The sequence below is a fragment of the Marmota monax genome, unplaced genomic scaffold, assembly GCF_021218885.2.
Source record: "Marmota monax isolate L192 unplaced genomic scaffold, Marmota_monax_Labrador192_F-V1.1 WCK01_AAM20220418_F8-fsc00224, whole genome shotgun sequence".
Lineage (NCBI taxonomy): Eukaryota > Metazoa > Chordata > Mammalia > Rodentia > Sciuridae > Marmota > Marmota monax.
The window spans coordinates 55,231-80,184 of record NW_026693937.1 but is presented as its reverse complement, the minus strand read 5'-3'; the positions used below and the strand labels follow the sequence as shown (position 1 = coordinate 80,184).

The window sequence follows — 24,954 nt, the reverse complement described above, 5'->3', positions numbered from 1 at the left end:
CTCAAAAAACTTAACATCAAAAAACCCCAAATAATCCAATCAATAAATGGGCAAAGGAACTGAACAGATATTTCACAGAAGAAATATAAATGGTCAACAAATATATGAAAAATGTTCAACATCTCTAGCAATTGGAGAAATGCAAATTAGAACTACACTGAGATTCCATCTCACTCCAGTCCAAATGTTAATTATCAAGAATACAAGCAAGTGTTGGCAAGGATGTGGGGGAAAAGGTTCACTCGTATGTTGCTGGTGGGACTGCAAATTGATGCAAAGACTCTGGAAAGCAGGATTGAGATTCCTCAGAAAATTTGGAATGGGACCACCATTTGACCCAGTTATCGCACTCCTTAGTATATACCCAAAGGATTTAAAATCAGCATACTACAGTGATGCAGTCACATCAATGTTTAAAGCAGCTCAATTCACAATAGCTAAGCTATGGAACTAACCTAGGTGCCCTTCAGCAGATGAACGAATAAACAAAATAGTATATATACCTGATGGAATATTACTCATCTATAAAGAAAAATGAAATTATGGCATTTGCCAGTAAATGTATGGAACTGGATGCTATCATGCTAAGTGAAATAAGCCAATACCAAGAAACCAAAGGCTAAATAGTTTTTCTGATATGTGGATGCTAATATACATTAATAGTGGGATGATGGAAGAATAGAAGTTCATTGCACTAGACAAAGGGGAACGGAGGGAAAGGAGTGGGAATGGGAATAGGAAAGACAGTAGAATGAATCAGACATAACTTTCCTATGTTCTTACATGAATACATGACCAGGGAAACTCCACATCATATACAAACACAAGAATGGGACCCTAATTAGAAGAAGTTATACTCCATGTATGTATAATATGTCAAAGTACACTCTACTATCATGTATCTAAAAAGAACAAATAAAAAGGAAGGTATACTAAAGAGAAAAAACAAAATTGTGGACTCTTAAAAAAATGTCTACATGGAATTCTATATTCTACAAAACCAAATTATTCAAGAAATGCCTGGGAAAATATAGACTGCTTCATATAAGAATCTGAAAGAATTCATCATAGCTGACTTATAGTTTAAGAAACTTGTTAAAGAAATCCCCCAGGAAGAAGTAAATGTATATGAAGGAAAGAAGAACACCACAAAGAGTAAATTTTTTGATATTCGTAAAACATGTTTTATTATTTAGCATGATTTTCAAAGAGAATTTTCTTCTCAAGGCAAAAGTAATAATGATATGTTTTGGGGTTTATAACAAATATAGAAGTAAAATTTAACACAACAATATCATAAGGACTGAGAGCAGGGAAACAAAGGTATTATCAATGTTTTTTATTCACAATAGTAACTTGAAGTTGTTATGTTAAAGATAAATAGTGTTAAATCTAAATCCACCATGAAAAAGTAGATATAAATAGTAAACAAATAAATCGACGAGAGTCATAAAAAGGTACTTAATCAGAAAGAGTATAAAAGAGGAGCAAAAAGAAGGAATAAATTGAAAAATTGCAATAATCCCATCTTTTATGTGTGGCCTAAACACAATACTGAATTTAAAAAGTGAGACTTCACTATATTCTGCTGATATAAACCCCATTTTAAAAAATAAAATGATGACAAAATGTATACCATGAAAATAAAAGTAAAGTTGGAGTAATTTATTATTATCAGGTGAAGATGTCAAAGATAAGAATTTATTAAGGATACTGATGTTTATTTAGTAATAATGTTAATTCATCAAAAGGATATAAACATTGTGAAAATTTAAGGAGCTATTGTGAACAATCTAATGACAAACAATTTGGCTATTTGGTTGAAATGAACAACTTTCTTCAAAGACACATACTCTTCTCATTGAAGAAGAAATAGCTTACCCTTTTATCCATATACTTAGAAGAAAATCTTGAATTAAAAACCTTTTAAGAAGAAAATTACAGGTACAGAAAGCTAAGCATTTGAGGAGGAAATAATATCATGTTTATATAAATAAACTCTTCCAGAAAATTGAAAAGGGGAAAAACACTTCCTAATGGATTTTATGTTGCCAGAATTACCTTGATATGAACACTAGGCAACACTGGAAAAAAAAGAGAAAATTTTTCTTTCATATACATGCAAAATAATAGATAAAACAGTAGCAAAACAAATAATATATAAAAAACATTCTATATCTTGACTGAGTGATTTATCCCAGGAATATGATTAATTTAAAATTAAAAATCAATGAATATAAGCCAACCTACTAGCACACTTCAAAATACAAACCATATGATCATCTCAATATATACACAGATAATGCATTTGACACATCCTAACATTCATGTCATGTAAAAAGCTTTCAACAAATTAGGAATAGAGGGGCTAGGGATGTGGCTCAAGTGGTACTACGCCCTCACCTAGCATGCATGAGGCACTGGGTTCAATTCTCAGCACCACATAAAAATAAAATAAAGATATTGTGTCTACCTAAAACTAAAAAAATAAATATTTTAAAAAAATTAGGAATAGAGCAGAGTTTGTTTAGTCTGAGAAAGGTCATATACAAATACCCTACTATTACAACATGGTTAAATGGTAAAAAAAAAAAAAAAAATCGAATGTTATGACTCAGAACAAGACAAGGATATTTGCTTTTACCATTTGTATTCAGAATTTTACTAGAGATTTTAGCCTGTTCAATAAGACAAGAAAATAAAAAGAATTAGGATTGGAAATTAAAGAATAAAAATTTCTCTTTATGTAGATTGTGATTTTCTATCTAAAAAACTCAGTCTACAAAAATCTACTATAACTAATAGGTGAGTTTAGCAAGTTTGCCTATTTTAAAGTTAACACACAAAAATTCTTGTTTTTGTATTCTAGCACTAAAACATTTGTGAATTAAAACAAACTGTATGTATTAGCACTAAAGACATGATAGAAAGCTGAAGCAAAATGGGAATGATTTGTATACAAAAACATATAAAATACTGATGAAAGAAATCAAAGAAGACCTAAGTAAATGGAGAGATATACTGTGTTTTTCTTTTGAATTGAAGATTTTAGCAATATTAAGGGGAATACATTCTGATGAGTTCCAATAAACAGCCCAGCAATATATTTTGTAAAGTGCCGAGAAGCTGATTCTACAATTTATTCAAAAAGTCAAAATGGATAGTTAAAGCATATACATGCAAAATAATAGATAAAACAGTAGCAAAACAAATAATATATAAAAGAACAAATCTTGGGATTGCAACAGTATTTGATTTAAATAGTTTAAAAAATATTTACTTTTTAGTTGTAGTTGGACACAATACCTTTATTTCACTTATTTATTTTATGTGGTGCTGAGGATCGAACCCAGGGTCTCGCAGGTGCAAGGCAAGTGCTCTACTCCTGAGCCACAACACCATCCCATAGTTTTTATGAAGCTATAATAATCAAGGTACTGTGGTATAGGGAAGAGGACAGACTATATTTATCTATATAAGGTCAAAAGATCTTTGACACAAATTAAAAAGAAGACAATGAGATGGAGAAAGCATACTCTTTCCAATAATTGTTACTGAATAATTCATAATTTATCTGAAAAAATAAATGAACCTCCTTCATATCTCATGGCATATACAGTAATTAACTCCAAATGAATGATTTAAACTATGAGACTTTTAGAAAAAAGAACATGCGGGAATGTTTGTAAACTTTTTGCTAGGCACAACACCAAATATGTCATTCACAAAATAAGAAAAATCCTAAGTTTATCTTCATCAAGTTTTTACTTTTTGAATAATATTGCTAAGGTAGTGAAAAGCCAGAGTAATATTAGCCAGATGACAGAATATGTGGTTCTTCAGCTTCACCCATCTACACACAAACCCATGTAGCAACTGTCCCTATGAAGTATTACCCTGAATACCCCAAGATGTGTGTCTGAAGCTAATATACCAACTTGGGATCACAGAGCTGAGAAAAGTCACAATTAAATGGTAAGAGAAAGAGTTCTGTTGGACTTGCCACCCTTTTTCAAGATGGCAAAGCATCACTCACAGAGAATTCTCTTAGACTCACAATTCTGTAGTTGGGATAGTAAATTTTAGAGGTAAAGATTCAGTTTCTCCACCATTCCTGGGCTCACCTCAGGAAATCTTGGGGCACCTGAGAGGACTAGGTGCCAGGGGTCAGTTAGAAACAACAAGGATGGGGCTAACAATAAATAGCATGCAAATCTTGATACTCTGCATTCTGGCCAACAGAGATGGTAGCCAACAACACCATGCTTCAGTAAACAGTTGCCTGTGGAGCCAAAGCAATGGTGGGGTCTGTGATCACTGGTGCTTTTGATCCTGTGGGAAGGATTTCAAGTGAGTCTCACATATTTTCAGGCAGGAGTGTTTATTAGAAAAATGGAGAATACAGATGTTCAGGAGAGACTAAACAGGTCATGTCAGGGGGTGGTGACATGGGCCTTACAGAGTCGTGGTTTTTAAAAGACTGAACTTGGGGGCTGGGGTGGTGGCTCAGCAGTGGAGCGCTTGCCTAGCATGTGTGAGGCACTGCATCACATATAAATAAATAAAATAAAGATTCATTGACAACTAAAAAATATTTAAGAAAAAAAAAAGACTGACCTTGGAAGCTCTCCCTCTGAAATTGGAAGATGAAGATGGTGGATGCAAATGATGGCTCCAGAATGTCCTGATCCCTTTGACTTGATAAGAAAGGCTCCCTGGACTTGGAAGAAGTTAAAACCTTCGAAATTCCTGGAAGTGAAAAACAGTGTGAAACCTGTTAACTTTTGTCTTTCGTTCTAATGCATCCCTTCCCCTTTCTAAACACTTTCTTCCTCCCAGAGGGTTTAGGGATGGCACTTTTGAAACAATGACTATATTTTTTCATCTTTCTTCAAAGGTAATTTTGAATAAAATCCCTTTCCTACCAATTTGACTTTGAATATGTCTGGAGCAGAGAGTGTTGTGGCTTATCTTCCTTACTCCTCAGGCCCATATTTGAACTGTCTGGTAACAGTTTCTTTTGTTTCTGTCTGCTTTGATAAAATTCTCTGTTATGAACTATGAATTGTCTTTGATGCACATGTCTGACTTCCTCCCTGTAAGTTATTACCCTTTACTGTCCTTCCCCCTGCCCGCCTGCTTGTGACTGACTTGCCTAACAGAAAATCCTAAAGATTTCAGAAGAAAACTATTCAATCTAATAAATGAACTCAGTAAACTTGCAAGATACAAAATCAATATAGAAAACTTAGTATCATTTTTATACACTAATAGTGAATTAGCTTAATAGGAAATTTGGAAAGCTATTCAATTTACAATAGCTTCAAGAAAAAAATGCTTAGGAGTAAATTTAACAAGATGGTGGAAGATATCTATACTAAAACTATGAAGCATTGTTAAAAGAAATTAAAGAAGACAAAAATAAACAGAAGTTTACCCCTGTTAATTAATTAAAAGAATTACTGTTGTTAAAATGTCATACTATCTAAAGTGATCTGCATATTCTGTGGAATCCTTAACAAAATGCCAATGACATTCTTCACAGACAAGAACAAACAGTCCTATTATTCCCACAAAATGACAAAAGACCCCAAATAGCAAATATTGATCCAAAAGAACAAAACTGGAGGCATCACAAGTCAATATTGACCCAAAAGAACAAAGTTGGAGCCACCAGTAACCCATTTGAAAATATAATGCAAAGCTGTATAATCAAATAGCACACATGGCTCTATGATGGTGGAATGGAGGAAACAGGTCTCTAAGAGTAAATTAAATTAGCAGTTTTGAAGTATGGAAAAAGAAAAAAAGCAGGTAGGCAATTCAGTGTGCTAGTATCCAAAAGAAAGTGAAAAAAAAAAAAGGTTTTTAGAATAGAAAAAAAAAAAAGCAACAGATGGTGACAGTGCCAGTCATGCTAAGTACTGCTCACTCAAGAAGACACTTTCCCACTGGGCTTAACAATAGGACCAAATAATAAACTCAGAAAAATTAGGCTGTACTTATTGGGTAGAAAGCCTGGGAGTCCCTGGCTGGAGAGGGAACTAGTGATCTCTAACAAAGTTAGGTAAGTAGCCCTAGCACAGCTGGTTGAAACTGGCAAAACACGATCATCTTGAAAGGACTCATTGATCAGACCTCAAATTCTTTCAGCTGGTCACTCATTATTTTTCAGAAATTACTATTTTTTCCATTGATTTTATTCGCACCTGTTTTTTTTTTTTTTTTTTTTTGGTCCTGTACTTAGCATACTTGACTTGCTGAATACCAAGGCCAAATAGCCACTTAGGCTATACTTTTCTATGGATCAACGAGTAACCAAACCTACCCCCAATCTGAGAATTGAAGAGAGACTGAGAGCCTGTTGTGGCTCTGCAGAGAGGAGAAGAAAGGGTGACTTCATCTAAAATTGGTAGATGGGTCTGTGGAATAAAGAGTGGTTGACAGGACTGGGGATGTGCCTCAAGTAGTAGCGCGCTCGCTGGGCATGTGTGCGGCCCGGGTTCGATCCTCAGCACCACATACAAAGATGTTGTGTCCACCGAAAACTAAAAAATAAATATTAAAAATTCTCTCTCTCTCTCTCTCTCTTTTAAAAAAAAAGTGGTTGACAGGTGTCAGGGATTTGGGTCTGGAGAGATCAGACTGAAAGTACCAACTCCCCAGCACCCAAGCATAGCACATGGACAGGGACTCCAGGAATGAGAAGTGCAGTTCAAGACAGGTCAGTCTAAAGATAAAGCAGACAAAGGAGCTGGCTAATTTTCCCAACAAGATGCACTCTCACCTCAAAACACAACAACAAAGCCATTGTGAAAGAGGAAAGCAGTTTACCCCAATCCTCTCCAGGAGGAGCATAGGCAAGGTTAAACTCTGCATACACACTCACTTAACAAATTCGTCAGGTTGAATGGGAGCTGGAATTAAAAGACATTTACATTTTAACATCTTCCTTACATCTGTCAAACAATAGATAGAAAAGACTGTTTTTCAAATGCTTAAGCAAAAATAAAAGTGAATCTTTGAATTATTAGTGCATGAACTGACTTATATTAACTAATACTTAGTCTTTCTTCTATACTATTATATTCCATCAATCTCATCTTCTGAAGCCAATCCAATCTACTCTTCCCATTTTACCTCTGCCTCCCTTCCTTCCCCACCCTTTTCCTTTCAAATGTCTAATTTCTTTCCTTTTCTCTATTTTCTTATATTATTAGTATATAATTACTAATAATTTCAGCCTATATTATATTACTCCTCATCCATGTTCCTCCTGGGTTAATATAATTATAGAGATCATTAGTAATTACATACATAATATATGTTGATAATATGATTACTTTTAAATTACTACTGCTAATTTCAGCACTCTCTTCATTCAAAGAGGTATTGGGGGTTGGAAGTAACACTTGGATTATGTTGAGTCTACATGTTGAAGCTAAGGTATACTGAAAGCATAGGACTAATTATGAAAAGGTTAAAAACTTACCAAAGACTCACTCATAAAAGAGGAAGAAGAGGCAAACAAGGTTCCCTCTACAATTTACAATCCTCAACCTAGGGAGCTCACATATAAGGAAAGGGATGAATTAAGAGGGAAAATACACGTACTTAACCACTGAGCCACATCCCCAGTCTGTTTTTATTTTGAGATAGGTTCTTGCTAAGTTGCTGAGAGACACATTAGTTGCTGGGGCTGGCTTTGAACTAGAGAGCCTCTTGCCTAAGCCTCCTGAGCAACTCTGATTATAGGTGTGCACCACTGTACCCAGCTGAAAGCCTATTTCAATGAAGAGATAAGAGATCCTGAGAAAAACTCAACCCAGAACTCCTGGAAATGAAAGATACAATAAATAAAAAAAAATTCAGTTGAAAGTATCATTGACATTAGTTTATGTAGAATACAGAACTTCAGACCTCAAAGACAGTGTATATAAACTTGAACACTCATAAACTCTCTCTCTCTCTCTCTCTCTCTCTCTCTCTCTCTGTGTGTGTGTGTGTGTGTGTGAGAGAGAGAGAGAGAGAGAGAGAGAGAGACAGACAGACAGAAAGGGTGAGAGAGACCATGATTGACTATACGAGAACAATGGAACATAACAAAACAAAAAGTTATTGGAATTTAAGAGGACATGGAGATACAGGCTAATGGCATTGATTACATTTTTAATGAAATAATGAAAAAACTTTAAATTTTATTTATTTTTTAATAAGAAAAATTTTCAAACCTTAGGAAAGAGACATCTACACACAAGTGGCATATAAGAACCTAAATGGAAAAAATAAAAGACAGAGCCTTTTCAAGACATGTCAATAATCAAAATACCTAATAGAGAATAAGGATAGAATTTTAAAATCTACAAGAGAAAAATGTCAGGTCAGTTAGAAGTAAACCAGTAAGACTCACTTCTGACTTCTCAGCACAGAGTCTAAAATCCAGCAGGACTTAGCATGGAATAATTCAAGCTCTGAAAGGAAACAACTGCCATCCAAGATTGTTAGATCCAGCAAAGCTATCAATCAGAATTGAAGAAGTAGTAAAAATCTTGCACAATAACTGTAAAGTAAAGGAATTCATGATCATCAGGCCAGCACTACAGAAGAACTCAAAAAGCTAACCCAAGCTCCTGAATACACAAAGCTCATTTGAAGAACCCAAACAGACAAAGGTCACTGGAAAAACAATAAGGCAAGTGAAAATTAAGACCAAATTAAATCTATGAAACTAACCAAATGACAGAAAGTAATAAATTCTTATCCATAATAATTCTCAACCTCCCAATCTGCCTTGCAGATTGGATTAAAAATAAGATCCAACTATGTGCTGTTTACAAGAGGTTCATCCACAAGTTGAAAATAAAAGAATGGAAGAAGATATTCCATGCAAATGAATCAAGCAGGAGTAGATAAACAATTTAATGTTATATCTCAGGCCCCTGGAAAAGTAGGAACAAACTAGTTCCAAAACTAGTAGAAGACAGAAAATAGCACTAGAGCTCTCTTTATTGAGAAGATAAACAAGATCAATAAACGCTTAGCCAAACTTAACAGAGAGAAGACCCCAATCAACAAAATAAGTAGATGAAAATGGAGATATATGAAAAAGCAGATTTCAAGCAAAAATTAATCATTAGAGTCAAGAAGCTCTCTACATACTGATAAAGAGAACAATCCAAAAAAATATGATAGTAAAGATATATATCCCAAATGTCAGAGCAGCTAATTGCATAAAACAAACACTTCGTCACATAAACTCTCAGGTGGACCCCAGTAAAATAATATTGGGTGATTTAAACTTACCTATCACCAAGAGACAAGTCATCCAGACATAAAGTCAGTAAAGAATTCAGACCTAAGCATTACTATATATCAAATGGACTTAAGAGCTTGGTTCACTTACTTTTAAGAAGCACAGGAACCTTCTCCAAAATAGACCATATTTTAGTTCACAAAGCAAATCTTAGCAAATACAAGGAAATCAGTATAATCCCTTTCATCTTACCAGTTCACAATGGAATGATGTTAGAAATAGACAGCAAGAAAAAAATAATTGAGACCAAATACATAAGGAGATTGAACAATACTATTCTGGATGAGATATGGATCATGGAAGAAATGAGAGGAGAAATCAGAATCAAAGAAGAATGGTGATACAGCATACCAAAATCTCTGGGACACTCTGAAGGCAGTTCTCAGAGGAAAGTTGATAACTTTAAGTTCCTACAATTTTTTTTTTAAAAAGATCCCAAATAAACAATTGGATGTTATATCACTGGCTCCTAGAAAAGCAGGGTCAAACCAGTAGAAGACAGAAAATAGCACTAGAGCTGTCCTTAATGAGAAGATAAACAAGATCAATAAACATTTAGCCAAACTTAACGAAGAGAAGACCCAGATCAACAAAATAAGAGATGAAAAGGAGAAATCACCACAGACATTTCTGAAAACTAGAGGATTATTAGAGATTATTTTGGAAAATTTATATTCTAATAAACTTGAAAATTTAGATGATATTGACAAATTTCTAGACACAAGACTCATCTAAATTAAATCAAAAGACATAGAAAACCTAAACAGATCAATATTAATTAATGGGTGCCTTGGAAAGCTGGTTCCCAGGGGTGAATGTGGGTTGATGAGGCCACATAGCTAGTTTGCAAGCCAGGCCATCTGAACTGTTGGGGGTTACCATCCTGCTGTTTCATAGCTCTCCCCCCCCCCCCGCAGGTGTGTGATGATACTTTGCAGTAGGAACCTCAGTGGGGGAGAGCACAACGTAGATAGACTGCTACGTTCTTTCTGTGGCACAATGCGGGTATAGGGATTCCCCAGAAATACTCTAAAGTTGACTTGGAGACTTTGAAAGCTGTAGGTTTCTCCAGAATCAAATACTTCAGGTGTCCTTAGCATGACTGGGGACTGTTGGGGACTTTAATTGTACTTTTTGCTGCTGAGAGTAATATCTCTTGACTCAGAATTGCCCTTGACTGGAGAGATGGAATGATAGATATTTTGCACTTAGCCACTTTTTAATGAGTCCATTGTGGGTCTCTGCTTGGCAACATCTCCGCCACATTCCCACTGCACTCTGCCAGAATATATTTGTGTTTTCTTTGTTTTGGGCTTTTTATTGTGGAGTGACATATACCAGGTACCTGAACTTGGCCATCTGACTGACATCGCTATATGCATTAATTTTTGTGAGATTTGCACAAAAGGAATTTATTCCATTAGAAATATACAAAGTATAGTACAATCATTCTGTTTGAACTTAGTACCACTTTTGAGATCTCAATATTATTTTACTGTAGAAACATTTCACAGATCTACAATTAGTAAGGTCCTAGAATAGATATGCAAGGAGAATGATTAGCAATAGTTTATTATGATCTCTGTTCTGTAAAAGCTTACAATCTGATTTGAGTAAATCCCGCAGTAGGCATAATGGATATAGTAAAATTAATGTTGGAAGATATAATTATCTTCCTGTTTACAATTTATAGGAGAGACGGGGAGGATTATAGAAAGATCAAATTTAATGCTAAGTGAAAGTTTGAAGGCAGAGTTGGGCCTGTTTAATTCAGTAGGTAGAGAAAGAAGGTGGAAAAGCATTCCAGGTTTTAAAAACAATGTGATTAGTGTCATGAAAAAAATTATGTAGTTCTTTCAAAGAGTATGCAATTTATAGTTAGATATGGGGGCCGAACCTCAGAAGGAGTGAAAGGAAACAAGAAACATTGAATAAGTGAAATAGTAGATCTTGATAACAGATTTGACATGGAGTGGGCACATCAAGGGGTGGCAGTATGAAGTAAAAATAAATATTACTGATCTCATAATAAGTGTGTATAGTTTTAGTGGAAATCTTAAGAAGAGATGGATTTGTTAAAGTATCTTTTGGAGGAACTACTTTGGATAAGAAAATGTAATAATTATACACTAAAATGCAAAACTAATGTTGGGTATTAGGAGTTAATACTTAGAAACAGTGTTGGGGGTGGGTGGGTAGGTATAAACAATATCAGAGAGATGGAATAGAGGTTGTAATGGGATGATAAGGCAATTGAGAAGAGCAAATGAGGGAAAAGAATTGAGTACCAAGCTTCTTTACACACATCTTGTCATATTTAAGTGGGTGGAAACTCTAAAGATGGCAGAATATATGTGGAACATCTATATCTTAATGGCTGAGAGTATGCCTCTGGATTTTTTAAGTTCAAATCTTTCAGTAGCACTTATTAATCATGCCACCTGTAGAGAGTTACTTTTCCCATCAGATGTTTAATGCAGATACAGATATTATCAATTTCAGTGGTTTGTTTTGAATGTTAAATGGAATAATTTATGTAAAGTACGTAGACTAATATTATATGATCATTACATGGATTCGTCCCCAAAACTGAAAAATTATGTTTAGCTGAGAAATAATATAGTCATTCCTGTAAGAAACTGTTGAACTTTTGTACAAGAGAGTGACACATTTTTATCCATACATTAAAACTTTTTGTCATTATCATTCAAGAAATTTTTAAAATACTATTTGAATCAGAGATTTAGTAATCTTAACCAGATGTGATGAGTATAGTAAAGATCTAAAAACCTATTATCTGTTACATATGTTTTTGAAATTAAGAGTATTTAGTCCAGTATATATTCAAATTTTGAAACAGTTAAGGACATGTTGAAGGACTGTACTTCACTTCATTTTAGACTAGGATTTTATAAACTACGGAGTTAAGTAAGCAGGAAGATTCACATTTAACTCACTCATTAAAATTATAAATGTATATTTATTTATTTAGCTATAGAGATTATTCAAGTTATGTGGGAGCAACATTTCCTGGAAAGATGTGTGTTACTCCTTATTCTGCGGGAATTATACTGGTATGTAATAATTTAATCTTTTAAAAAATTAACACATTAAAAATTATCCAGAATAATAGCATATTTTATATAGTTTACATTTAGAAACTACATTTCTTTACTATCACTATTAAAACTTTGAAGTGTGTGGAGGGAAGAATATTTTGTAGAACAAGGATCATGTTGCAATTAGCTATATTTGGAATTCAAAGTGCGAATAAAAATATCATAAATACACATGCATTCCTCAACATATAGGCAAGTGCATCATGAAAAAATATCCATCCATAAGAAGCTTTTTATAGCCCAGATAAAGTTTTGCTTATAAACATAAAATTGGATAAACATTAACATAGATAAAATAGTTTAAAAATCAAATGCAACAAATAAAAACTGAAATATAAATCATTTAAAATGTTTCAGACAGTATTTAAAAGAAACTTCTATATGTATTTTAAATATTTATAGTATATTTAAATGTGTCATATACAAATCACTGGTGAAATCAAATGCGTTATTGAAGGTCATCTAGCTCTCTTAGCCATTTTCTTATATCACAAATTCTTTGGAAAACAAACAAATTTAAGTCCTACATATTTTTAAAAATTATACACAGTTTTTATTAGCCATGCCAAATATGTTAAGTATATTTGGGAACGTATAACAAAATTTCTATAATCTGGCATTTTACTATCCCGGCAGAGGTAACCGCTATTAATATTTGAATGATATATGTACCTTATTGTGTTTTCCTCTCTATATATTCTCTTTTAAAAAGGAAATTGCAGCACATATTTCTATTTCTGATGTTTATTTTTATGGATGTAATGCATGCACATGGTAATTAAAAGAAAAAACTAAGTATACAGAGCAAGAACTGGTAGCGAAGCTCTGTCCTTTATACCTTCCATGTAGTCCTATTTAAGAATTAAGAGGCTCCTGAAGATGGCAGGTTAGAGGCACTTAGCAATGCTCCATGAGATTGAACCCCCCTCAAACAGGTGTGCAGCTGCATGTTGAGGTAGGGGGGCTATAGGAAGGTGCTGGAGTGCAACTATATAGAGTGTCAGTGACCAGATGAAACCCAGAAATATGAGGTTTTAGGGTGAAAGAGAGAGAGAGAGAGAGAGAGAGAGAGAGAGAGAGAGAGATAGGTATCTCACCTGGAGAGAGATATCTCACTTGGTAGGGGAGGGGAAGATATAGAAGCCAAAGAGATGGGCATAATTGCATTTTGGTACTGATCCTGGGAGGACCACATTCATGGGCAGTGGATTATGCAAGACCTGTAGAGGGTTGGTTGCATCATTCTATGAGTTAAGTTCTCAGGGGAGCCCTGGATCCAGATGCACAGCAGAGATCTCTCTTGAGCAGATATAACTCAACAAATTCCAAAGATCTGATTGGAACTAAACCCCAGCCACTAGAACTTCCATTTAGAATTCTGTATCAGCTCTGCCGTGGTTTGTCCGGACAAAGCTTGACTGTACTTCCCATTTGATCATCCCACCTTATACTAGTGAAAAGGGAAGCTGAGAGCTATTACAACCAGCTTTGGTTCCAGGCCACTCCAGCTGGCAGCTTGGTGAACAACAAAAAAAAAGATGAAGGGTTTAACAACCCCCAGCCCTCCCTCCATCTTAGGGGTACATGGTCCAAAAACAAGCAAAAGGGCCTGAACATTTATTCTTATTAACAGTTTTGACCACCTCAGCAGATATCATTCCTTCATTATTTCTGTGTTCTTGATGTGCTGATTGGTTTGTCACACAGACACACACACACACACACACACACACACACACACACAGAGAGAGAGAGAGAAACACAGAAACACACACACAGAAAACAAAAAAATTACAAATAGGTGATAAAAGTGATCAAAATGAAATGTATATGCTGATAAATACATATCATATGTATTTTCACACACACATATATGTGTATATATGCTGAAATGCTGATATTTTTTATCATTTTTCACCCATTTGTAATTTTACTTTGTTTTGTATTTGGGGGCTTAAGGCTTTTTGTTTGGTTTGGTTTGGGGTTTTTTTTGTATGTTTTAATTTTCATTTATCTTCTTTCTTCTCCCTCTAATTGCTGAATTCTCTTGTTCTCCATTTTTCTCTTTATTTTGCTTCTTTTATGTTTCTCTTCTTTCTTCATAGCTATCACTTACTACCTCTCTTCTGTTTTCCCTCTGTTCACTTATTGAGTATTTTAAACTTTTTTTTTGCCTAACGAATCCATTTTCTTTTTAATGAACTGTAGTTGTGCCATCTTTTAGAACTATTTAGCTTATATAATTTCTGCCCCCACCATTCACGTCATTGTGACTTTTAGTATATAAATGGCATAGTTGTCATCTGCTATTTACCTTGATGCTAGATCTAATTGTTGTTGTTAACTGTAGTAGGCACTAGGCATTTATTTTAATACTGTGTATTGTTTATTGCTATTGTTTGTTTTCCCTTTTCTGGAAAATAACTGTGATACTCTGAGTTTACAAGGTAGAGACTCTGCTGTTGAGCTATACCTGAAGTCCATCCAAGAAAGATCACACCTTTATACACACAAAAAAACCCCACTTAAGCTTCAACAATACTTTTTTTTAAATCAATACTTTAACATATAGAATAAGGTAGATAAAAACTTCAAAATGATAACCAGGCCCAAAGTTGGAATGGACATCTACTCTTACAGCAAAAAGGTTTTAAAATACTTCAGAGGAACCCACAGTGTTGAAGCAATTCTCAAAGACTGAATTAAATCAGTAAATCTGCAGTGGCAATCTGAGAGACATTGGAGATTGAAATTAACACTTAAATTATGCTGAGTCTATGCATTAAAGCTAAGATAAATTGAAAACACAGGAATTATTACAAAAACAATGACTACTTACTGAAGGACACTCTCATAAAAGAGGAACAGGAATCCAGCTCAACGGATGCACAAGTGTAAGACCCTAGAAAACATGAAGAAACAGGCAAATAACCCTTTCCTCCAAACTTACAATCCCACAACAAAATAGCCAACAGATATGAAACAGGATAATTCAAGAAGAAAACTATAAAAATTGATTATTAGAATGATTAACAAACTAAAAGAAGATCTAAAAAAATGAAAGAGAAAATACAAGGGTGAAAGACCATTTTAATAAAGAGAGATTCTGAAAAGAAGCCAATCAATGAAAACTCCTGGGAATGAAAGACATAATAAATCAAATAAATATTCAGTTGAAAGTATCATCAATAGATTAGATTATGTAGAAAACAGAATTTTAGGCCTTGAAGACAACGTACATTCTTTTATGATTAGAACATTAACACTGGGACAAAATTCAGAGTTTTTGGAATTCAAGTGGGAATGTAGACACGGGCTAATGGCATTAGGAATGTTTTCAGTGAAATAATAGCAGAAAAAAGTTCAAACTTTAGGAATAAGATGGATATCCATGCACAGGAGGCATACAGAACTCCAAAGACAAAAACTGAAAAAAACAAAGAATTTTCTTTAAGACACATCATGATCAAAAGGCCTAATATAAAAGAGTATTAAAAGTATCAAGAGAAAAATGTCAGATTACATTTAGAGGTAAACCAATAAAGCCCAGTACTGACTTCTCAGACACTAAAATCCAGCCAAGCAAGATTACTATAACCAGCAAAGCTAAGAATTTCCTGGATAAGGATAAATTTAAAGAATTAATGCCCACTAAGCCAACATGATAGTAAATACTTAAAAAATAATACACACAGGCCAGGCCTAGTGGCACAAACCTGTAATCTCAGCAGCTTAGGAGACTGAGGCAGGAGGATCGTGATTTCACAGCCAGCCTCAGCAAAAGCGAGGCACTGAGCAACTCAGTGAGGCCCTGTCTCTAAATAAAATTAAAAAAGGGCTGAAGATGTGGCTCAGTGGTTGAGTGCCACTGAGTTCAATCCCGGGTACCTCTCCACTCTCCCCCGACCAAAAAAAAAAGATAAAGCACAAACCCCAGAGCTCCTGAATGGACGAAACTCAACAGAAGAGTAGTTAAGCAAATGGCAATTAAGACTGAATTAAATATATAAAACTAATCAAAAGGACACAAAATAACAAATGTCTTTCCATAATTGCTTTCATTGTAAATGGTCTTAACTGTTCAATTAAAAGATATAAACTTGGCAGAATGGATTAAAAAACAAGACCCAAGTATGTGCTGTTTATAAGAGACTCATCTTATAGGCAAAGACAACTACAGCCTGAAAGTTAAAAGAATGGAAAAAGATATTCCTTGCAAATGGAGTCTGAAAGCAAACAGAAGTAGTTAAAGAAGACCTCAAGGAAAAATAAATCAGAAGACATATGGAAGGTCATGACATTTTGATAAAGGGAAAAATTCCCAAGAAAAATAGAATATTTTTGCCCAAATATTGGTTCACCTAATTGCATAAAACAAATACTTTTTGATATTAAGTCTCAGGCAGACAATACAACAATATTGGGTGATTTCTACATCATTTTCTCACTAAGAGTCAGGTCATCCAGATGTAAAATCAATAAAGACACTTATGACCTAAGTATAACTATAATTCAAAAGAACCATAATCAATAGCTAAAGAATATTTCATCTAATGACAGCTGAATTCACTTTCTCTTCAGCATTTCATGGAAATGCTGAATATGGCCTTTTCTCCAAAATAGGCTGTATTTTAGGTCATAAAGCAAGTTTCAGCAAATAAAAAAATCCATATAATCCTTTGAATTTTATCAGATCACAAGGAAATGAAATTAGAAATCAACAGTAAGAAAAATTATAAAACTACATAAACATGATACCCTTTTGAATGGATAAGAGAATAAATGAGAGATAAAACTTTTTAGAATCAAATTCGATATTGATACCACTTACCACAATCTCTGAGACACTATGAAGTCAGTTCTAAAAGTTAATACCATTAAATAACTACATTTTAAGAAAATCACAAACATTTTAAAGTTATATCTCAAGTCCCTAAGAAGGCAGGAACAAACTAATTCCAAAACCAGAAGAAGACAAGAAATTATTAAGATCAGACCCAAAATTAGTGAAAGAAAGAGTTAAAAAAATAAAAAGGATCAATGTAGTCAAGTGTTGGTTCTTTGAAAAGATAAGATAAATAAACCCTTAGCCAAACCAAATCAATAAAATTAGAAATGAAAAAGGATATACCAACACAGGCATTTCTGAAATCCAGAGAATCATTAGGGACTTTTTTGAAAACTCATATTCCAATGAACTAGAAAATCTAGAATATATTGACAAATTTCTAGACATATATGGCCTACCTGAATTGAACCAAGAGAATATAGAATACCTAAACATACCATTATCATGTGTGTAATTCACCATATGAAGCAGTAATAAAAAGCATTCCAACTTATTTAACACAGAAGGCCTGGGATGGATTCTCAGCTGAATTCTTCCAGATCTAAAGAATAACTTATGCTAGTCCAGTCCTCCTTAAATTATTTCATGGAATAGACAGAAACACTCCCAAATTATTATAATGAAGCAGTGTCACCCTGATATCAAAACCAGATAAAGATACATTGAGGAAAGAAAACCATAAGCCAATATCCCTGATGAACACAGATGCAAAAATCCTTAATAAACTATTAATAATACACATTCAAAACACACTAAAGTGATTGCACACCATGATCAAGTAGGATTCATCCTAGGGATGCAAAGTTGGTTCAGCATACATTAATCAATAAATGTGATTCATAACATGTAGAATTAAGGACAAAAATCACAGGATTATCTCAATAGATGCCGTAAAGCCTTTGAAAAATCCATCATCTATTTATATTAAAAAATACTGAAGAAACTAGAGGTAAAAGGAACTTATTTGACCATCATAAAGGTAATATATGTCAAAACCAAAGCCAGCATCATATTGAATGGAGAAAAACTGAAAGCATTTCCTCTAAAATTGGAAACAGAACAAGGATGTCCCCTCTCACTTCTCACAATTCCTACTGAAGTTTTTGAAACTCTAGCCAGGGTAATCAGGAAAGGGAAGTAAATTAAATGAATAAAAATTGAGAAAGTGCCAAATTATCTGTTTGCCGAGGAGCTGAACCTATACTGGGAAGACCCAAATATTTCTACCTGATTGACTGTAGAGCTGATAAAGAATTTCACCAAAGTAGCAGGTTACAAGATCAACATACAAAAATCAATAGTTTCCCTATACTTTAATACTGAATCTGCTGAGAAAGAAATCAGGAAAACAATTCTATTCACAATAGCTTTACACACACACACACACACACACACACAGACATAATTGAGAATATATCTAATTAAGGTAATGAAAAACCTCTTTAGCTAAAATTATAGAACACTGAAGGAAGAAATTAGAGAAGAACTTAGAAGATGAAAAGATTTCCTGTGTTCTTAGATAGGAAGAATTAATATTGCCAAAATGATCAAATTACTAAAAGCAATCCACAGATTCAATGCAATCCCCATCAAAATGTCAGTGACACTCTTCACACAATTAATAAAACAGTCCTAAAATTTACATGGAAGAATAAAAGACTCATAATAGTCAAGCAATCAATCCTGAGTAACAAGAATTATGAATTAGACCCAAAATGCTGCAATTGTCAGAAGAAAGTATAAAATCAACAGTCCAACATAGTGGTTCAGGCACTGACTTTCCCAAAAAGACTCCTACAACTTAAGATCTAAAATCAAGAATCAATAAGTGGGGTGGCATCAAATAAAAAATCTTCTGCACGGCAAAGAAAACAATTAGGAAGCTTTGTAGAGAGATCTGCTTGATAGGAGCCAGTCTTCAGTTGAGGGATGCAGCCATTTCACATGTAACCAAATACACTGACCTCACCGTTCTCCTTCCTCCTTATTGCTCCTTATTGAGCAAAACTAAAAGATAAGGAAGCCCATTGATGTAGTTCACTCAATTCAGTGTTCCACGGCACAAGCAGGGTGGAGAATGGTGGAAGCTGAACCTAGAAGGGTGAAAAGAATATCTTCAGCACAGTCCACTCACGTTGGCTTTCATCTGTTCTTTGCTGAGATGAAAAATGATCAACCTGAACATAGTCCCATTAACTAATATTATTAATTTAGTCCTATTCCTAACGGAAACCAGAAAGTTAGCTCCACCCCCCAGTGTTGTTTATATGTGTTACTAGGAGGTAAAAAGGAAACAAACTATTGCTGTGCTCTTCCCACTTGGTCCCTGGTTGTGAATAATCAGAAGAGCTTCTTCCTTTGCCCCACATTCCACACTCCTCTTACCTGCTCCAGGACCCTTAGCTTGATTGGGTTATTTGTCCTGTGGGATATATGAATCCTGTGGTATTTGTCATGTGGGATATGAGTCCTTGCTAGTTTTTTCTTTGTTATTTTGACAACAACTATTTGGTGTCATTATATAGCACCAACAAAATTTCCTTTTAGATCTATCCTATTCAGTGATTCCTTTCTCTGCCTGTCTATTCAGGGTCATTAAAGAGCCTAAAACGTCCATTGGACTCTCTTAAGTATCTAATTCAATGGTGTCATGAGTATGTTCCCCTGGTGAAAGAATTCTTCCCACAGGTACTAATACACAAATATATAGAGTTCAAGGTCCCCAAAACAGAAAATATGAATTGCTTAGTATTTTTTTGTTTGTTTCTTGGTTTTATCGTTAAAGGGGCACCCTCACCATTGCCACCTATGTTCTCAGTCTCATGCCTAATGCTACAGGGCAGATGGCACCAAATTTTGGCTGCTGATTTAGGATAATTTTAGTAACATCTTTGCCAGTTCTCAGGATATGGTCTCTTAGCTGGTTCCACAAGTGAGTCCTGAACCAGCCATAATGCCATTCTAGTAAGCCAAGTGCTTCTGGGTTATGAGACATGTGACAAGCAAATCTGGTAGTAGTGAATCCACTTCCATAAATACTGTGTCACAAAATGTGACCCTGATCTGAACTGAGAATCAGAAGTGCTAGACATTCTGTCAATATAGGTAAATATTGGTAGAAACAGTGCAGACAGGCAATATGTGAAAACAAATCTTTCTCTCTGGTGAAAGAATGATTCAATGTAATGAATCTATCTACAGTTGACTGGCTAATCCAACATAGTGCTATAGTGGGGGCTCATCACTGGCAGGTAGGGTGCTTCATTCTGTAGGAAGCCATGCAAAGCCAACCATCTCTCTTTTTAAGTAACATGAACAGTTACTGCTTGAACTTAGGCCTACTTGAACATTTTTTTTGTTTGTTTTGTTTTGTTTTGAGTCAGTGTCTTACTATTTTGCTCAAGCTAGCTTCAAACTTGAAATCCTTCTGCATCAGCCTCCCAGGCAGCTGTTATTGCAGGAATTAGCTATCATGTTCAACTTCCACTTGGTCTTTTGAATCAGGCTTTAAATTCTACTTCTGGCTCTTGGTAGTGTATCTTGCTGACCTAGTTATAGATTAAGCCCATGATTTTGCCTTCTCTTTTAATGATGGGCATCTGCTCACTGTCATAAAGAGTTGTGAGAGAGGCAGCAAAAGAAGCACAATACATTGGCATTCTGAAACACCTGCTTGTGCAGTTTACTTGTTCTTTCTAAACCTATTCAATGAAGTATTGCTGTGAATATCCTACTTGATGGTTTGTGGATCAGATAATATCTATTTCATGATGAGACATTCAGGTCAAGGTTGCTTAATGTTTCACTGTCAAGTTTACCTTTACTAGGACAAGTTTTGAGCCAGAAGTTGTAACGGAATACCTGGCACATTATTCAGAGAAACTTGTCATATGTTGCCTTTAATATCCAAATATGGCCTTCAAACATATAATTCCATTTTATTATAGTGGGATACATGAAATACAGAAATATGTGTCTACTTTTATAAGAGTACCTTGATAGGATGCCAACCACTGCACCCAAATGAACTTAACTGCTGTGGTAGATTACTAAGTGTTATGGATTTTACTTCCTACTCTCCATAATACATATATTTTACTAAAACATTTGCACATCAATTTACTGTACATCAATACAGTGGAGCCATATATGCTGTGTGGGCTATAAAGACAATCTCTCTGGTATAGTATAGCAAGCAGATGGGGAGAGTTGACATAGGCATAAGGATGAGTGTAGCACTTACTGATCCCCTATGATTTTACCTTTACTGAAGGCAAACTACTTTTGGTTGTTTTTATTGCTTATGGATTAAAAAAAGGAAATTACTAGGTCAGTTTCTGCATACCAGTTTCAGAGACCATGTTGATTTTTCCCAGTAAAGATACTGTATTGCAAATATCCACCAAATTAGTTTTGCATTTATTCTCCATCTTTCACTTGGCTTTTGTATACAGGCGAGTTAAATGATGATGTTATATGTATCAGTAATCCTATAATGTCAAACTTTGATGATAATACTAGTTTATATAATATCCCTAGGAAAATCATATTACTTTTGATTTATCATCTTGGGAGCATTTTGGGTCTTCCTATTGCCCTCCTCATCATAATAGTTCTCAGTTCCATTTGTTAGGGACCAATATGGGAATTGTTTCATATTTTTATTCTAGCCATAATTCTGGAATTTATGAAATAATAATAGGCTATATCTTCAGCTCTTTTATAAAATATTTATTTATTTAGTTAGTTTTAGGGGTACACATATCTTTATTTTTATGTGGTGCTAAGGATAGAACCCAGTGCCTCATGCATGCTAGGCAAGCACACTACCACTGAGCCGCAATCCCATCCCCATCTGCAGTTCTTTTGTATCCACTCTTAGGTGGATTTGAAACCAGGTCCTTTGAACACCTGATCTCCTTAAGCCAGTATTTTTGCAAGTTGACTTAAAAACTTTATTATCACTATTGACACATTAGCAATTAAATGCCTTTACTTACCTGACAAATTTGCTCGCACCTATATCTTATTCTATGCCAACTTTGGTCTTAATTTGAGAAATCCTGATGTATTGCATACCATGTAAATTTACCAATATTACCAGTATCTTATTTCTCCTGGGTAAGAAAGTTATCTGTGCACTGATTTGATGTGATCAGCCTAATTTAGGAATGCTGTCTAGAGGGTCTATATCTATTTTATGTGGCTTCTTCTGCTAACAATCACTGTGTCAATGTGGGTCCTAGAAGGAAGCAGAAAACACACTCACATTGAGTAATTTTGTTATTTGGCCACTTCATGGGCTAGTAGGAGATCATGTAGATATCTAATCCTACATAAATACCAGAGTTGTTGTATGAAATTGAATGAATTAAAGACTATGGTTCATATAGCCAAAAGTCTAATGAAAATTTTTTCATTAAAATAGTCCTTTTATATAGTTATGGTAGCTACTTAAGAATTTTGTTAGGTGTTCAATTGTTACATTATAGTAAAGATTAGCATTGACTCAATGTTCCTGTATCTCAGTGAAATTTCATAAGAGTTTTAGCATCTCTTCTCTCCAAGGAAACATATCTCTCTGTCTTTAAGTATTGTATACGAAAAACAAATGTTCAGAATTATAAAAGTTTTATATTTTTCTAACCACTATTCAAAGAAATACTTTTCATTTAAATTTTTTGTTGTTACTATAGTATCCCAAGGGCATAACTTTGGATGCGTTTTCAGTTATTTTTGCCCAAATGCTGGGACTCAGTCTGGGAATATCATATGATGATCCAAAGAAATGTCAGTGTTCAGAAGCCATCTGTGCAATGAATTTAGAAGCTATGTAAGTTTTTAAAATAGATTTATTTATTGGTTATGTTTATTCTGTTTTAAATATAGTACTTATAGCTCAAATTAGCTATAAAGGGATAAAGTTCACTATAAAACATGAACATGTAAGAGTAGTATGGAATGAGGTATACCATTAAAGACAATCAAGGATAGCAAATTAAGTCAAGGATAGCAATTAAAATATGTATCAGTAAGGGTATTTTTTGTAGGATATGTATTGTATGAAAGCAATGAGTAAGGATCTTTAAAAATATGTTAGAAAGCTACAACACATTTTTTTTTCCTTTTAGGTAGGATTTTTAGAATTTTAGAATTTTTAGAATGAGAAGTCTTAGTACGAGACCACTATCAAATATATGATGTTTGTGTAACTTTAAAAAAATTCTTTAACCTTGTTTAGACTTACTTTTCTCATCTTTGTGAATAATTATTCCTATTCTCTTATTTTTAAGGGTGATATAAGAACAAATGAGAAAAAATTGTAGAACCTATAAGTATGTGATGGTAATTTCTAAATTTACCAGTATTCCCAAAATAATTCATTAGACAAGAGCACATATTTTTAGTATATTACAGTTTTTGTTTGTAAAAATGGCCTATGATAAGTTTGACTTAGTCATTACTAAAGAACTACTAAAAAATTGAAAGTTAGACTAGGTGTTAATTTTTGAACACATATTCTTTATTAAAGTTACTTCTAAGTACCAGGGTTAACTCATATGTTCTATAAATAGAACAGTTAAAAACATATACTTGTATATACACATATAATTATATTACAGATTATCTCCAAAAGGTATACTAACACATACACATACAACATGTTGTCCTTATATGGATATATTACTTATAGTATATATGTCATCCATCTGGATGGATAAATGGACTGTACATGTATATCAAAAAATATGAGAATTACTCTTCATTTGGCCTATGCTTAAATATGCTATGAATAAATGTTTTCTGTAGATCACCCAGAGTTAATGATAATAATGTTAATGATAATAAAGATAATATATATTTACATTATACTTAATATGTGCTAGAGACCATTCCAAGAACTTTATACTTTTAATTTATTTGATTCTTACTATAACCCTATAGTTCAGGTTCTGCTATTTCCATTCTTATATTTAAGAAACTTGAGTTATAAAAAAGATAATTACATATGGTCAGATAGCTAGTTTGTGGCCAACCTGGGTTTTGAATCTGTATTATTAATAAACCTTTATATTTGTATGGTACTTTGTGATGTTTAAAATACTTTCATATATAATCATCAATTTCTCACAAATATCTTGTGTTTATCTTGCTTTTTACGAAACCTAAAAATACTATATATATATATATATATATATATATATATATATATATATATATGGACACTTTTGCATTTCTCATACATTATTATATGTTAGCTCTTAAAAAAGGCATGGAGGTAAGACAAATATTTCCATCTAATTTGCTTTTTAAAAAAGTCCCTGGGATACAAAAAGCCTAAGTGAGAGTACATTGGATGCATGGTTAATTAGCTGCCAAATCTCGATGTATTTTATGCAAGAAATTAGTAAGGATCTTTAAAACTATGTTGGCAGGCTATAAAAATTTTTAAAAATATTTTAGGCAGAATTTTAGTTTTTCTTTTAGGTTAGTTTGAGGTAGAAACTATTATGCAAAGAATGAGACGTCAATATCAATAGCACCAATAATCTTCAATATGTTAATAAAACCAGAGAGTTGAATTAGGTACTTCACTTATTTGATAATATTTAATTCTCACAACAGCCTTATGAGGTAAATGACATTGTTTTCCCTATTTTTTAGGTAATAAA

The 24,954-nt window shown here is 33.9% G+C and overlaps 1 protein-coding gene and 1 long non-coding RNA gene across 5 annotated transcripts in view; one reads left to right on the top strand and one right to left on the bottom strand.

Moving 5' to 3' along the window:
• The window catches only part of Adam32 (ADAM metallopeptidase domain 32), a 126,349-nt gene that overhangs the window by 50,554 nt on the left and 50,841 nt on the right, over positions 1–24,954 (top strand). For all 3 annotated transcript variants that reach the window (XM_058585423.1, XM_058585424.1, XM_058585425.1), the window contains one exon: positions 22,978–23,114. In XM_058585423.1, the coding sequence (XP_058441406.1) occupies positions 22,978–23,114 (137 nt within the window). The remainder of the gene's footprint in view (positions 1–22,977; positions 23,115–24,954) is intronic.
• Positions 1,645–21,154, bottom strand: LOC124106263 (uncharacterized). Of its 2 annotated transcripts, none has more exons than XR_006856043.2 (5): positions 19,246–21,154; positions 15,272–15,334; positions 6,788–6,917; positions 4,618–4,749; positions 1,645–4,332 (listed from the first exon to the last, which is right to left on the bottom strand). It is a non-coding gene; the product is annotated as an uncharacterized LOC124106263 (long non-coding RNA). The 2 variants fall into 2 exon arrangements; XR_006856042.2 differs by having other exon boundaries at positions 6,835–6,917.